Source organism: Argiope bruennichi, chromosome 5, assembly GCF_947563725.1.
Source record: "Argiope bruennichi chromosome 5, qqArgBrue1.1, whole genome shotgun sequence".
Classification (NCBI taxonomy): domain Eukaryota; kingdom Metazoa; phylum Arthropoda; class Arachnida; order Araneae; family Araneidae; genus Argiope; species Argiope bruennichi.
This window is the reverse complement of record NC_079155.1, coordinates 53,416,066-53,431,600: the sequence shown is the minus strand read 5'-3', so window position 1 is coordinate 53,431,600 and position 15,535 is coordinate 53,416,066. Positions and strand designations below refer to the sequence as shown.

The window sequence follows — 15,535 nt, the reverse complement described above, 5'->3', positions numbered from 1 at the left end:
AGGGAACTGCGAAATAAACTATTCTGATGCATATTAAATTAATTGAAATCAAATTTTCTCTGTCTTACATTGGCTATGGCATTGAAGTTTGGAAGAATAGTGGATTTCAGATGTCCACTAGTCAAATTTCCAAATTGAAAATAGTCATTCTGTTGCTTCAAAACAGAATAAAACACCTTGTAATAAAATAATTTACCAGAAAACTGTGCAAAAACAGATTTTTACAAGCCAAAATCATTTTGTTGAATTTAGGAGAAATTGCCATTCGATATTCTGGATGTCTCGCACTATATCCACTATGCGGTGTGGCTATTAATCCCTCGAAAAGTCTGGTGAAAGCAGAAAGTTTTATTTCAGATAGTTACAAATTCCAACAGAATTGGGTCTTTAACGTTTTTGATGGACAATTTGATATGAGGCAAATGAAATGAGCACACATCTCAAGAAACTCTGAAATACCCTTCCCCTCAAGTCTCTGCCGCTCAAACAAAACCCCACCGTTCAATTTCAAATTAAAACAACTTGTTGAATCTTCTGGTTGCTTGTCAATAGCATTAAAGCCGTATGTATTAAAAATTAACTTCTAAAGAAATTCTTTAAAAATTACCTCCTATTAAGTCATATAATAAAAGATATTTCAGTAATTCTCTCAGTACAAATACCATTTAATATACAATACATAATTTTATTTGTCATATTTCTATAATTTGTTATATCTATAATTCATACATTAACTATATCTATTCATTGTTGGAACAGTTATACTTTCTGATATTAAATACAATATTATAGTAATTAATATAATCACAATTACTTTAAAGTACTTGTCTAAAAAGATGTTCAGTGAAACTGAAAAGCTGCTATTGGGTTTTTTTGCTGATTATATTTTCAAAGGTTTATATAGTTTAAGAATAATTTTGAAAAAAAAATATCATTTTTTATTGTATAATTTCTAAATGTTTCTTTGAATCTCCTTTCCTTTCTTATATGGTGGAATTTGTGTGTTTTAAATTATTCATTACTTACAATAATATTTTACTGTAACATTTTGAATTATCATAGATTTTTTGTACATTATCAAGCTTCTTTCAAAATTTTGTTGTAATACAACATATATTTGCAAAAAACTATTAAATGGTATTAAGTATTTGCAAAATATAGAAGATATTTTATTTCTCTCTTTCAGTTAACTAAAAGACTGAATATCAATTATCTTCAGTAATTGATCAACATTTTCTTTAAAAGAATTACCAGGTCTTGCAGAATTATATATATTTTTTCTCAATAACAATTGAAATTTGATGAGGAAGTGTTGTTAGCACTATTTAGAAAATAGCAGGTATTAATTTTTAATATATTTATAATTAATCTTGCAGTTCTGGAAAGAATTTGTTTTTGAACAAATTTTAAATTCTTCGAGTCTTGAACTGCTCAAAAAATTAGACTAATAAAAAAAAAAAAAAAATTATATTTAATCATTAGAAAAATATTCTGAAGGGTAAGAGTAGAAGTTGAATGTGTTAAATTTCTTTTACTGCCAATAAAAACTAAATTAAAATAATCATTTTGTAAAATTATTTGGAACATCTTCATCATAAATACTTTTTTTTAAGAGAGAGAAAGTCCCATAATTACAATGTTTGTGTTAACACAATTCTTAGAAAAATTATTTAAATGATTATAATAATATTCATACAAATATAAGTCCTCTCCTGTGTGACATATGTCGGAAAGCTTTTTGTTGTTATGAAAAATAGTTTACCACAGCATTATCACATTCATACAAATCAAAAGCCTAATGTATTTGATGTTTGCGAGTGGGCATTTCTTCAAATAAGTCATATGAATAAATACTATCTTACTCTTTCAAATAAAAAAGTGGGGTTTTTTCGTGTGATGTGTGTAATAAATTTTTTTCTAGAAAACATCACTTACAAGAACATTACTGTTTTCACACAATTGAAAAACCATACGTATTTGATGTGTGTGATGACACCTTTTGTTCCAAGAGTAATTTAAATATACACTGCAAGACACATGTAAATGATCAACAATCCAATGTGTGTGGTGAGACATTTTCTGTGACAAGTAATTTGAATTAACATTATTGTACATATAATGACAAAAAGCTTTCTAAATTTAATGTTTGCAGTAAATCTTTTACATTTAAGTCACTTATGTAAGCATTATAAAACTTACACAAATGTGAAACCGTTTGTATGTGGTGTTCTCAAATAAATATTTAAGGAACATTATTATATATACATAAATGAGAAAACTTTCTAATGTAATGTGTTGTATAAATTCTCATTGGAAAGTTCACAGAGTAAAAGTTTTTTTTTTTTTTTTTCATTGTGATTATGTGAGAAAAATCATTTTCTATGAAATGCCTACTAAATAAATATTATCATGTTCATTCGACAAATCTTTCACTTGCAGTTGATACAAAAGATCCTTTTGTTATAAATGTAGCTTGAAGAAATATTACCTTACACATGCAAATGAAAGATTATGTGAAGAAACATCACAAAATAATTTTTAATGCTATATTATTCATGCTCTTAAAAAATTTTCCTTGTTATTGCTAAAAATTTATAATAGTTTTATAGTCATATTCAAAATAGTTTTCTGAATAAAATTCATTATTTTTATTTTGTAAGATGCTAATGTTAATTTTATGAATATTACATTTTGTTTTTTAATAAATAGGGACAGTTTGAGTAATATTGTATTCTCTTGAGTGCATAAGCATAATTACACATGATAAACATAATTGTCCATGTCATGTAACATCTTTCTGAATATTGTAATATCCTCCTCTGGAACATCAATGCTTCTGCTTACTTTTATTATTTTCTAAATACAATTCAAATTCTTGAACTTTCCATAACACATCTATTCTACTACAATTTTTATTATTTTTGCAACTAATTTCCTGGCTATGATACTATATCTACTACATTTGGTGTAATTATTCTTTAATTTTAACTTGGTTGATTTCTGTTGCTTTAATTCACTCCTAAGTTCTGAAAGGTCCATCTGTTATCTAATAAAAAAAATTAAATTTTTATGTTTTTATTAAGGCATTATTGTTGTTTTGATGCTAAATCTTTTTATTAAATCCCCCTAAATCCATCTGTTAAAAAAAAACTATGTAAATCTAATTATATTCGATTCATAGAAATCCAAAAGAAAATCTGAGTTTATTTTTAAAAAATACTTTATCATATATGCACCATTGAATCTAAAGTGAAGTGAATTGGCGTTGCAGAAATATTTGACTACTACTTGCATATCCTGTGACAATTGAAGTATAATATGTTTTTATTATGTTCTTCAATTTTTCTTTTTTTTTTAAAAGTTATTAATTTGTTTTTATATCTCGTTATATATTTATATCCTTTTCTTATTATTATATTAAGTATGCCCTTCTTCATTCATACTTATTGTTGAATGTTGATTCTGTGACCTTGCATTTGATGTTATGGATTTATAATCATTAAATATTTACTTTTTTTCAGTTTGGTTCTATTCTAATAATTTTATGTAATATTTGTTTAGTGATTCTTAATTTTTCATTTTATTTACTAGTAGAACCAATAATCAAGAAACAGTATACTATAACATATGATAGCAAATAATTTTATTTTGTATGATTATTTTAAACTGGCTTTATGTATTTTTTTTTTTTTTTTAATTTTCAAACTGCATCTTTCTCATTGGTTTAGTTATTATTTTCAAAATTTTAAATTGAATTACTTTTTGGTGATTTGTGAAGATTGTCGATGTTTTGCTCTAAAACATACTGTTCATAGATGTTACCGAAATATAACTGAAAAATAAATTTTTCTTTCAGATAACAAAGATACTGAATCTTGCAATGTAAATGAAGGAACATGCTCTCTTTAAAAAACAGATAACTTTATAATTAGTGATTTAAAAATAAGCTGAAGCAAGTATTTTCATATATAAGAATTTTGTGTTATATTGCCTACAAACTGACCGTTGATATTTTGTATATTCCTGATAAGTAAATATTTGAGATAAGTGGGAAAAGTTTTAATGCAAAATTTTAATTCTCCTGTTATGTACTGCTTTTAGAAAAAAGAGAAGTGTGAAAAAGTAAAAAATAATTAAAGCATGGACAAATTTTCTTAATAATAGTGGAAGATTACCAGTGAAGTATATTTGCAAAACTCTTTTGCAGATGGTTTGTACCAAATTTGTTTTATCCCTGTTTTAAGTAAATTTAAATAATTTCGCAAAATTTTTTCAACCATCTCTATCATGAGTAATGCTACTGAATTAAAGAAAAAGCGCTACAACTGCAATTTATGTGACAAAACATTTATTACGAGAAGTTATTTAAAAGATCATTATAATACCCATACAAATGAAAAACCTTATGTTTGTGATGTATGCTTGAAAGCATTTCATAGTAGGAAGAATTTAACGAAACATTATAACATTCACAAAAATATTAAATCCCATACTTGCGATGCTTGTGGTAAGTCATTTTCTCAGACATGTTATTTGCGTCAACATTATCTCACTCATACAAATGCAAGGGCTTTTGCATGTGATGTATGTAACAAGATATTTAAAAGCAAAGCTTATTTGATTGGACATTATCGAACTCATAAAAATGAAAGACCTTTTTCATGCATTCTGTGTGACAAGGCATATACTCTCAAAGCTTATTTAACTAAGCATTATCGCACCCACACAAAGGAGAAACCCTTTAAATGTGATATGTGTGGTAAATCGTTTTCTCGGAAGATTAATATGAGTGTGCATTATCGAACTCATACTGGTGAGAAACCATATGCATGCAATTTTTGTGATAAAGCGTTTTCGCAAGTATCTCAGCTTATCTGTCATAAACGTCTCCACACGAATGAGAAGCCTTATCATTGCGATTTGTGTGACAAGTCATTTTCTCGTAAGTGTTACTTGGATACACATTCTCTGACTCATACAAATCAGAAACCTTTCAAGTGTGATTTATGTGGCAGATCATTTTTGATGAGACGTCAGTTAAAGGAACATGAGCGTATTCACACAAATGAGAAATCTTTTCAGTGCCACTTGTGCAGCAAAGCATTTTATCGTAAATATAGTTTGCAGAAACATATTCGCACACATATAACTGAGAAAATAGAAAAGAGTGAAATTTAGTTAGCTTTCTTATTTATAAGTGAAATTGGCTGTACTTATCTTTAAGGCTGATGTTAAAAATGATCCACTTATTTGTGGAAAAATGTAATAGTAGTTACATTAATCTGAAAATATATTTTTAGTCATATTTGGTTTCCATTTTTATTTTGTCAAAGATTTTTATGTAAGCTTTTTTCTTAACTGAAAGACTCTTCTTTATAGTGAATTTAGAGATACATTTGACATTCTTTGAAATGACGAAGCATATGTAGGCTCTTAGGGCTCGCCTTCTGTATTTCATAGCAATATAAAATTTTCCAGGTTTTCTATGATAAGCTTCGTAAGTAATTTAATGAATGCATTATATAATAATTCTGTATAAATTGTGTAAGTTGAGCACTGTGAAAATTCGATGTTTTAGAGTATAATGGAACACCTATTATTGCTATTCAAACAATTCTTTCTTAATCATCATGTAACTGGAATTTAGTGAATCTAGCATTTATGATTTTAGAAATATTCGAAGACTATTTTTGTATGTATAAAAAATGTCAATTAATGTAGTATGACTTTATAAGAATTAATTTACTTTTGATAATAAATTGCTTTGAATATTTTTGTTCAAGATCTTCATAAATTTTTTCATTATCACATACATTTTCAATCAGAAAGTGCATTTTTATTTCCTTGTGCATTTACTGATGTTTCATAAGGAAAGTCAGCTCTGCACTTATATTTGGAATTCGCTAATGCTACCAAAAGTTAACACTATTCTGCCTAAGCATCCGGAAGTTAACTGAACACTCATTTTCACGACAGCAGCAGGAGAGAAGCATAGACTGGAATATTGAAAACCATCACTTACCAATTACAGCCTAACCCCTTTTGTAAGAGACACTTCTTGTCATTGAGTTGGAGGTAAGTCGACTCTACAAAATGACTAAAATAACCATTGAAGCAAGAATTATGCTTCTGAACTGCAGTTTATTAACCATATACTTGATACCCTTCCTGTTGGGTTTAATACAGAAAAAATTCTGGCAAATAGGGATGAATAAACTATTGTAAATATTTATTTTAATGAATCATATTGGAAGATTTGAGTTCCACTTAAAATTAGCATTGAGGATTCATTGGATAAAATAAAATACTAAACTGTAACACTTTTAAAGTATTAAGCTTTATATAATACTAGCCGCCTTTGGCGACCGGCCGGTTCGCCAATCTTAATGCTCATTAAAATTTTAATAATTAAATATTTTATGTAACTCCTATTTTAATAGCTTCTTCACAAAATATTTTAAAGCTTCAAATTTTGATAGTCATATAATTCATTTATTATATTATAAAAGCCTTCAGCCATAACGTAATCTCTAATTTAACGTATCTCTCTAATTTTCTGTTAGCTCTAAATAAAGCTTTAAATTAAAGTGGAAATGGTTAAATTGTAAATAATATGAAAATTTTTTACTGAAACGAAGCATTTTTTAATATGAGTACTGAAAACAGAGTCGCTGAGTGTTTAAACCTTATGGGCACTAAAGAATATCTATCTTAGTTTATGTAATATCTCAAAAAGTTTTCTACAAAATTTTCTCACATTCATCATGAACAGTTCAATTCATTAACAATGTTTAGTTTCAAATGCATCAAACTCTAAGAAAATAAAGAGTCGTTTGAAATAATCGGTCGGAAACATATTAAGCCTTCAAAATCAATTCCGTATCCGTTGAAAATAGAGTTGTCAACAATCAGAACACAATGCGCATGCGTAAATTTTCAACGCCAATTCTGGTAACGCAAATGCTAGAATTTTCCACGCCAGTTGGGGTAACGCTACACAGATTAAATTTTTTTTTATTTCCTTTATTCTGTTTTATTTTAATTCAAAAGTACTTCAGAATGAATCTAAAAGATCGATTCAATAACAATGTTTAATTTTAAATGCATCAAACATTAAGAAAATAAACAGAATCGTTTGAAATAATCGACAGAAAATTTGTTAAGCCTAAACTTTTTAGCTTGGGGGAAAGAAGAAAAAAAATAAAGCCTTACTCATTTGGCGGTGGGGAAATGAAAAGATTTTTTGGCGGGAAAGTTGGTTTTTAATTAATAATTAAAATTCTAATTCAAAAAAGGGATTCCTATGTATTGCCTATAGAGCGCCAACACACACATTGTGCTTTATATATACCGGATGCGGCATAAATTCGTGCAAACTTCAAAAAATCATAATAAAAAAAGTAATGCTCGAAAGAAATTGCGGTTTACGGGAATGTGTTCAGAAAGCCTTTGGATTTTGTTATTTCTATTAAAAAATGTATTTCAAAAATGACCGATAGATGGCACTCACACGTCATACCGAGACTGTTTATGCAAATCGGTATAGCTATAAAACACAAGGCTTTAAATGGATCTGTCATTCGACGCCAGTAGCATGCTATCGCTACCGGATCGAGCATTAGTGGTGAAACTATTCTATAAGAATGGTGAATCCGCGACAAAAGCATTGCGACAGTTACGGACGGTGAAAGGAATTGAGACGAAAATAAACCCAATTTCATTAAATGGGATATTGAATTTAGTTCGGCGTTTTGAGGAAACGAGATGATTAGAGGATCGTCCACGAAGTGGCAGACCATCTGTCAGCGCTGACCGCGTCCCTGTTGTCCAAAGGGTCATGAAAAATGTGGCAGCCGAGACTTCAACGAGGAGCTCCAGTGCACGTGAAGCAGGTAAAATAACAGGAATTCCGGAAAGGTCAATCCGACGCATTCTACACGAAATCTTGAAGCTGCATCCGTACAAGATAGAGGCATTTCACCAGTTGTTGCCAGCAGATTGCTAGAAAAGAAGCCTTTGCAGCATGGGTGCTCGCACAAATGGAACGTGACCCACAATGGTTACTGAACATCATGCGGACAGATGAAGCCCACTTTTCATTGCATGGTGACGTCCATACGCAAAACAGTCGTATCTGGGTAGCATCAAACCCTCGTGCGTACACGACCAAACCACTACATTCTCCACATGTGACTGTTTGGTGCGGTTTCACTGCGTCCTTCATTCTAGGCCCTTTCTTTTTTGAAGAACGTTGTCCTGCATCTTGTTGGAGAACCTGTTCCGACTGCAGAACGCTATCTTAGGCTTTTGCGAGAACACGTTATGCCTGCTTTGCAGCAAAGACGTGCGTTATCTTCCGTCACCTTCATGCAGGATAGTGCCCCGCCCCACGTTGCTAGTTCCGTTAAGACGTTCCTCCTAGACATATTCACTGAGAACAGAGTGATAAGCAGAGGATGTAAGAATGAGTGGCCCTCACGATCGCCAGATCTTTCTCCAGCGGACTTTTGGTTGTGGGGATACCTGAAGTCTCGTGTCTACCGTGGCTTTCCTGCCACTTTGAGGGAACTGAAAGATGTCATTCAATTGGCCGTTAGTGGCATCGATGCCGACATGTTACAAGCAGCTGTAATAGGCGTAGTTACGCGCCTCACTTGTTTAATACCTTGTGGTGGCTGTCATGTTGAGCATCTTTTGCTTTAAAAAATAAAATGTACTATAATGTTACTGTGCTCTGTTTTCCTGATTTGTATAAACCATTTCGGTATGACCGTGTGAGCGCCATCTATCGGTCATTTTTAAATGCATTTTTTAATGGAAATAACGAAATCCAAAGGCTCTCTGAGCAATTTTCCGCAAACCGCAATTTTTTTTTTGGAGCATTACATTTTTTTTTTTTATTTTTATTGTGATTTTTTGAAGTTTGCACGAATTTATGCCGCACCCGGTATATATACATACACAGAGAGATTCCTTCAAATTTCATTGTATATTTGTTAGATGTACAAACATTGAAGCCTAAGTCACAAAACAAAATATGACTAATGGAGGAAAAAGGATTTATTTGCCAGCATTGTAGCTGGATTTCAATGATGAACTTCTGGTGGAGAATATTAAGTAATTTAAGAATGCTATGTTGGTGGACAAGCACCTATTGTATGTAAGCACCTACTATATGCTAATATATATTCTTGCGGATATCGCCTGACACAATGGCGATATCGCAGAAATATGAGCGAGTTTTAACCGAGCATTGCGACCATTGGCCAATCATTTAGAGACCACTCTTGCTGCTTGCGTATCTTCCTTTTTGAGGTATAAATATTGTGGATCTTAGACATGCCGTGAACGGCATGAGTGCTCATATTTTAATTTTCAAAATCTCACAATGGGTATTTTATATGTAGTAGTATGGTGAAGAAAATCAAATATGCATATTGTATGCCTTTTTTATCAACTGATAGAAGCGAAAATTTAATACAGTACTGCAATTTTAATAACAAGGTTATATACCAAATTTAATTTAGGTAGGTTAACTATCGGATTTATATACATCGAATGAATAGATCGACAAACGGTAATTCCATCGGCATATTTGATTTAAAATTAGAAACGTATTTATTCCTTAAATGCTAAAACACAGTACGAAATTTTATTCATCTATTTCTTTAACTTTTGTAGTTATCGAGTTCACTTACACTATCAGACAGACAGACAGACAAATTTCCTGAGAATGTATTTCTTTGAAAACTTAATAGAGATATACAAATTCTAAATTTCAACCGTCTAGATTAAAGCATTTTTGAATAATCGTTACATAGACAAACATAATACCAATATATACAGGGTGTTGTCGAATACGACCGACAAATTCAGAGGGATGACAGTAGGCATCTAGAGGATAAAGAATCACCACACAACATGGGGCCCCAAACGACGTTTAGTAGGTGAAAATCCCAACAATATAGAGAGTCGGAGAACTGTTGGAAACTGTAAAATATTAATAAAAAAAATAACAAATGGTGTTTCAACTATGAATTTTTTTTTTAAAGTGAAAGCACATTCTTAGAAGTTTTTTCTTCATGGTGATAACATACGGATTTGATGATCTAGGTGGTCGTAAATAACTGAAAACGAAAAAGTAGTTTACAATCCATATTTGCAAAAATATTAAAACTTGAAGAAAAACAAAAGCTTGAAAATGTATGGAATTTTATATTCTATAATTTGATGTAAGCGTGTAGTGTGAGAACTGGTGAGTTTTAAAGATATTCAAGAAAAACTAACATGGGAACCAGAAAACATCGCTGCAACATCAATACCGATGTTCGGAGAGAGCGTTGACAAATTCAGAGCAAGGACAATAGGCATTAAGTAGATGAAAAATTACCAGAAAACATAGGGTTGTCGATACTGTTTATTCAGTGAAAATCGCAAAAACAGACGCCGAAAAGACAATGAGTCTGGCGAAGAGAATCGTCCTATGAATGCAAGGATTAAGAACAAGGTAATCGAGAAGAAGACTTCCCGTACGTAAATTTTTCATGCTTTCGAAAGAAACAAAAGCAGCGAATAAGTATTCATTAATGAGCATTGCAGAATTGATGGTCGTTAAACTTCATTCGCAAACAACAAGTCATATTTCACGAATGTAACTAAAACTTGCTGGTGCTCCATCATGCCTTAACCAAATGTTCTGGCATACAATTGTCGGTGCTCCGTGCAGTAAATCCGGAGGAATGTGCTGCAAGAAAACAAGGTACTTTGTGCCGCTGAGGCATGCAAAACACGATCCAAATAGAGGACTCTGCCCAAATGTTAATGCGTGTTGTGCTTTCGACGAAATAGTGATGAGGGGATTTTCGAATGACCAAATATTCGCATTTTGTATGTTGAACACACCTTCTCTCGTAAAACAGGCTTCATCCGAGAATAAAAGTTTAGCAGAAAAGTGTGCATCTTCCTGTGTGGCATCAATCATCCAGCGTGTGGACTCCAACAGATTACCGATTTTCATTGAAAAACGTTGCCTGCGAACCTGTGTTTTCTGGTAATTTTTCATCTACTTAATGCCTATTATCCTTGCTCTGAATTTATCTTTCGAGTTTGATAACGCTCTCTGCGAACATCGGTACTAATGTTGTAGCGATGTTTTCTGGTTCCCATTTTAATTTTTCTTGAATATCTTTAAAACTCCCCAGTTTTCATATTGCACCCATATATCAAATTATAGAATATAAAATTGCTTACATTTTATATTCTATTGCTCTTATTTTTCTTCAAGTTTTAATATTTTTGCAAATATGGATTCTAATTTACTTTTATGTTTTCAGTAATTTACGACCCTTTGGATCATCAATTGGGTATGTTACCTACATGGGAAAGAAAAAAAAAACTTTTAAGAATGTGCTTTCACTTAAAAAAAATTCATTGTTGAAACACCATTTGTTATTTTTTAAAAATTAATTTTTTAGTTTCCAACAGTTCTCCGACTTTCCATATTTTTGCGGCTTTCACCTACTAAACGAGGTTTGGGACCCCATACCCCAAGTTGTATGGTGATTACTTATCGTCTTGATGCCTACTATCACCCTTCCGAATCTGTCGATCGAATTCGGCAACACCCTGTATGTGTGTGTGTGTCTTTCGAATTCAAGGAAGTCTGAAGCATGGAGATTTATCAAAAGATCGAGATGGAATTTACAGTGACGATTATAATATTTTTTATACCAGGAAATAAAAAAAAATTGGCCAACATACAACATGTACTGAAAAATGTCCACAGTAAATATCTTAGTGGTTAATGAAGGTACTTAAAATATTTATTATTTTTTTTATTAATAATGATATTATACCACTATTTTTATAGAAGCCTCATTATTTGTGCTTCAGATATTTTTTTTCCCACCTTAATTTTGTGTTATATGTTGGTACCAATTCTTAGGCTTCCTGCGCTGGTTTTAGTTAATCGAATTATTGTTATTCGAGGTCAGACAGTAACATAATGATCTGGATTATTTTTGTTGCCACACACGCAACGATCATGGCAAACATTAACTGAATCGATTTAGATAGGTCACAAATAACCCATGTCCTATGATGAACTGATTAAATTTCAAATTGAGAAAAGCTCGGTTAATATTAACAAGATTCATTTACCTGGACAAATTTAAAGGATCATGCTTCAACGCGTCATCAAATTTCATGCATCAGCTCATTATATTGGATAGTCATAAACCAATTCACATCTGATTAGTGGAATAATGAAGGTGCAGCAGAAAGTGCAAAAGACATCACTGTTTGGGGACGCAAAATTGAAGAATAAATAACTGGCAATTAAGAGAAAATAATATTTCATTTTCAGACTCTCCTTACTTAGAAATTCTGCTAACTGAATTGAATCTGAAGAATCAATTTAAAATAAATCTCTCTAAAAATAAAAGTACTCAACTTGCTACTGAAAGTATATCTAAAATAAAACTATGAAAACTTTACAATGATAAAAGACGGCAAAGAGAATGATTTTAAAAAGTAGTTTTGTCCTAATCTTTAAAATTAATAATTTTCAATTTTTATCTATTCAATTAAAATAACTTTATTAAAATAATTCATACTGTTAATCTAACATGTAATTAAGTAAATCATTTCATTATCTAGGCATCAAATAATTCAAAATTAGTTGAATGAATACAGAAAGGCGAATGATCGGAATATACATCACTGCTCCTGTAAGGTTACAGTATTGAAACCTTCTATGGAAATGAAAATAACTGTTGTTATAATAGTTATATTATTTTAGGTCTTATGAAAAATCATTAAAATTATTTATTTATTATTAAAATTTCATAAGATTATTATCCGTCTCTTCATGATTAATCAACTGTATTTTGAGTAATTGGGGTCAGCTCTGGGGAATTTCATTACTATTCTACTACTCCGATTTCTTAATCAGGATGCGTAACGTCATGAAATGTGGTAAAATTTGAATTCATTTTTAAGCTCCTTAAAAGTGCTTAATTTTCTCATGAAGAACAAAGTATGTTTTTTGTTTTGTTTTCCCCCTCACAAGTTGAATATGATAATTCGTAATCATGGTCGTAAAGGTTTGTTTACCGGATGTATCAAAAAAAAAAAAAAAAAGAAACCAACAAAATGGAAGAATTCGAAGAAGTATTCCAGGGGTTCCAGCACATATTCATATAATGCTTAATTATTTTTTCTTTCTTTTATAAATTTATTTATTTATTTTGCTCCTTTTTTTCTTCAACAACGTGCAGTGCCATTTATTAAAATACTGGAATTGAGGTTTACATGCATTGACCAGTCAGGACCTAAAGCACTGCCCATAACAGATTCTGGATGAGAATCATCTACATAAGATATAAATAAAATTTCATAATTAATAAAATGTAGAATGAAGAGACATATATCAATATAATAATAATATATCTTTCAACAAAATAAAAAGAGAAAAATATCAAAATCATGACTAATTCTAAAAGAATTACTTATTTATCAATATGCATTATGAATCTGACCCGATGATACTTTTTTTTTGTTTTATTGCCAAAAAATCCAAATCATATACATGAAAGAAATATTTTTATAAATATCATTTTATATCATTTAAATCTTAATATAGAAAATGTTTGTTGCAGAAACAATTTTTATCACAAAGCTTGCAATACCATTGTTTACGTATTAAAAAGAAGGAAAATGAAAAAAGAAGGTAAACCATTACATAATGATATACATAGATATAATTAAATAATTATATTTCAGGGAATTAATATATTACTTCTAATAGTACTATCCTAGTCAAATTTACTATTGGTTTTAACAATCAGAAGCACAAAATTATTAATAGATTTTTTTTATTAGTAGATTCTAATTTATAATAGTTTTTAGAGATGAGAAGTACAAATCATAAATAATTACTTTAAATTTTAATTGAATAATATTAATCACATATGCTATTTCATTTCAATTAACTATTTTTAAAAATTGTAGCAGTAACATAACATAATTGTAGTAGAAATATGTTTCATAATATTTGCAGTATCTGGGGGCACGGCAGTGCCCCCGCCAAGTCGAGCAAAAACAAGCGGCGCGGCGTAACATCCTTTTCTCGAAGCAGTTCAGGCCATTTTTGACCCCCTATAACTTCATTGTGAATAAAACTAGAAGCCTGAATTTTCAGAATCCAAGCAGGCATTATATAAATACGGTATGTTTCAAATTTACTTAAATTTGAACCAGTAGTTTAAGAATTATAACTAGTCAAAGTTTGTGAATTTTGTCACTGACTGACCGATCATCAAAACTCTAAGGCACTTCTAGCAGACATAGAAGCTTCAAATTTAGAATACAATTAGTGTTTAGTGTACAAATCAAGGAAAAACTAAAATATGCGTGAAATAATGGACGGATTGATAAATTTTTCGAAGTTTCGATCATTATCTATTTTATCAGCAAATTAGTCGCCAAGTTTGTCACCAAGCTCTGGGATCACTGGCTCGGCATCCGACAGCATTCAATACAGATTAATGTAAAACGGTCTTTCTTATGATGACACTATTCTCGCTGGGAAGCAAAATTACAGGTTTGTAACAATATCTAATTTGAAATAATTCAATTTGAAGCAGTGGAAGCTGCAAACGCAATGGGTGACTTTCAGAGAATCAATCCGGTAGAAGAAGAGCAAACTGATTTCCAAAGTATGATCGCAAAACTTAATGCCGATCAAAAAAGAGTCTTCGATATGATCACAAATAAAATGAACACAACTGATAATAACGCTGACGTTTTATGCTGTTTTGTGAGTGGAACTGGTGGCAATGGAAAGAGCTTTTTAATAAAAACTCTGAAAGTTTGGGTTAAGACGTATTTAAACAAAAAAAAGTGGCAGTTAGTGCTCCAACAGGAATAACTGCATTCAATGTGAAAGGATTGACAATACATAGACTATTGCAGCTGCCTGTAGAACACAAGCAAACACCGAAGTACAAGCCACTTTCTGATAAAGTGCACCAAGTTCTGAGATCAGATTTGAAAGAAGTAGTGTTGTTTATCATAGACGAAGTGTCGATGATATCCAATGTTACTTTAACATATATTCATTTACGCTTATCTGAAATATTCGACACAAGTGATGATCAGAATCGGTGGTTTGGAAAAAAACATCTTGTACTTTTCGGAGATCTCTTACAGCTTCCGCCGATAAGAGAAAAGTCACCTTTTGAAAAACTATCAACTGCTGAAACTAACAAATTGTTAGGTTCCCTCAGTATACCGAATCTGTCGATTGAATTGTTCATATGCGATGAACTTACAATTAACATGCGACAGCTCAATGATTCTAACTTTGTTGAAATGCTAAATAGAATAAGATTAGGTGTGACTACAGAAAAAGACCGCGACTTACTCTCGATTAGATTAATAACTCTCAAATCCAATTCAAATGAAAACAGATTAATTGAAATAATTAAACACCTCTTGAAATTTCCTGATGATACCGTTTGCTTATTACCTACAA

At 30.9% G+C, this 15,535-nt stretch overlaps 1 protein-coding gene across 1 annotated transcript; it reads left to right on the top strand.

Annotated features, from left to right (window-relative positions):
* Positions 1-360: 360 nt before the first annotated feature.
* LOC129968446 (gastrula zinc finger protein XlCGF7.1-like) lies at positions 361-5,712 on the top strand. The gene is made up of 2 exons (XM_056082310.1): positions 361-562; positions 3,857-5,712. The coding sequence occupies exon 2, from the start codon at positions 4,288-4,290 to the stop codon at positions 5,176-5,178; it is 891 nt and encodes a 296-aa protein (XP_055938285.1). The 5' UTR covers positions 361-562; positions 3,857-4,287; the 3' UTR covers positions 5,179-5,712.
* Positions 5,713-15,535: the final 9,823 nt, after the last annotated feature.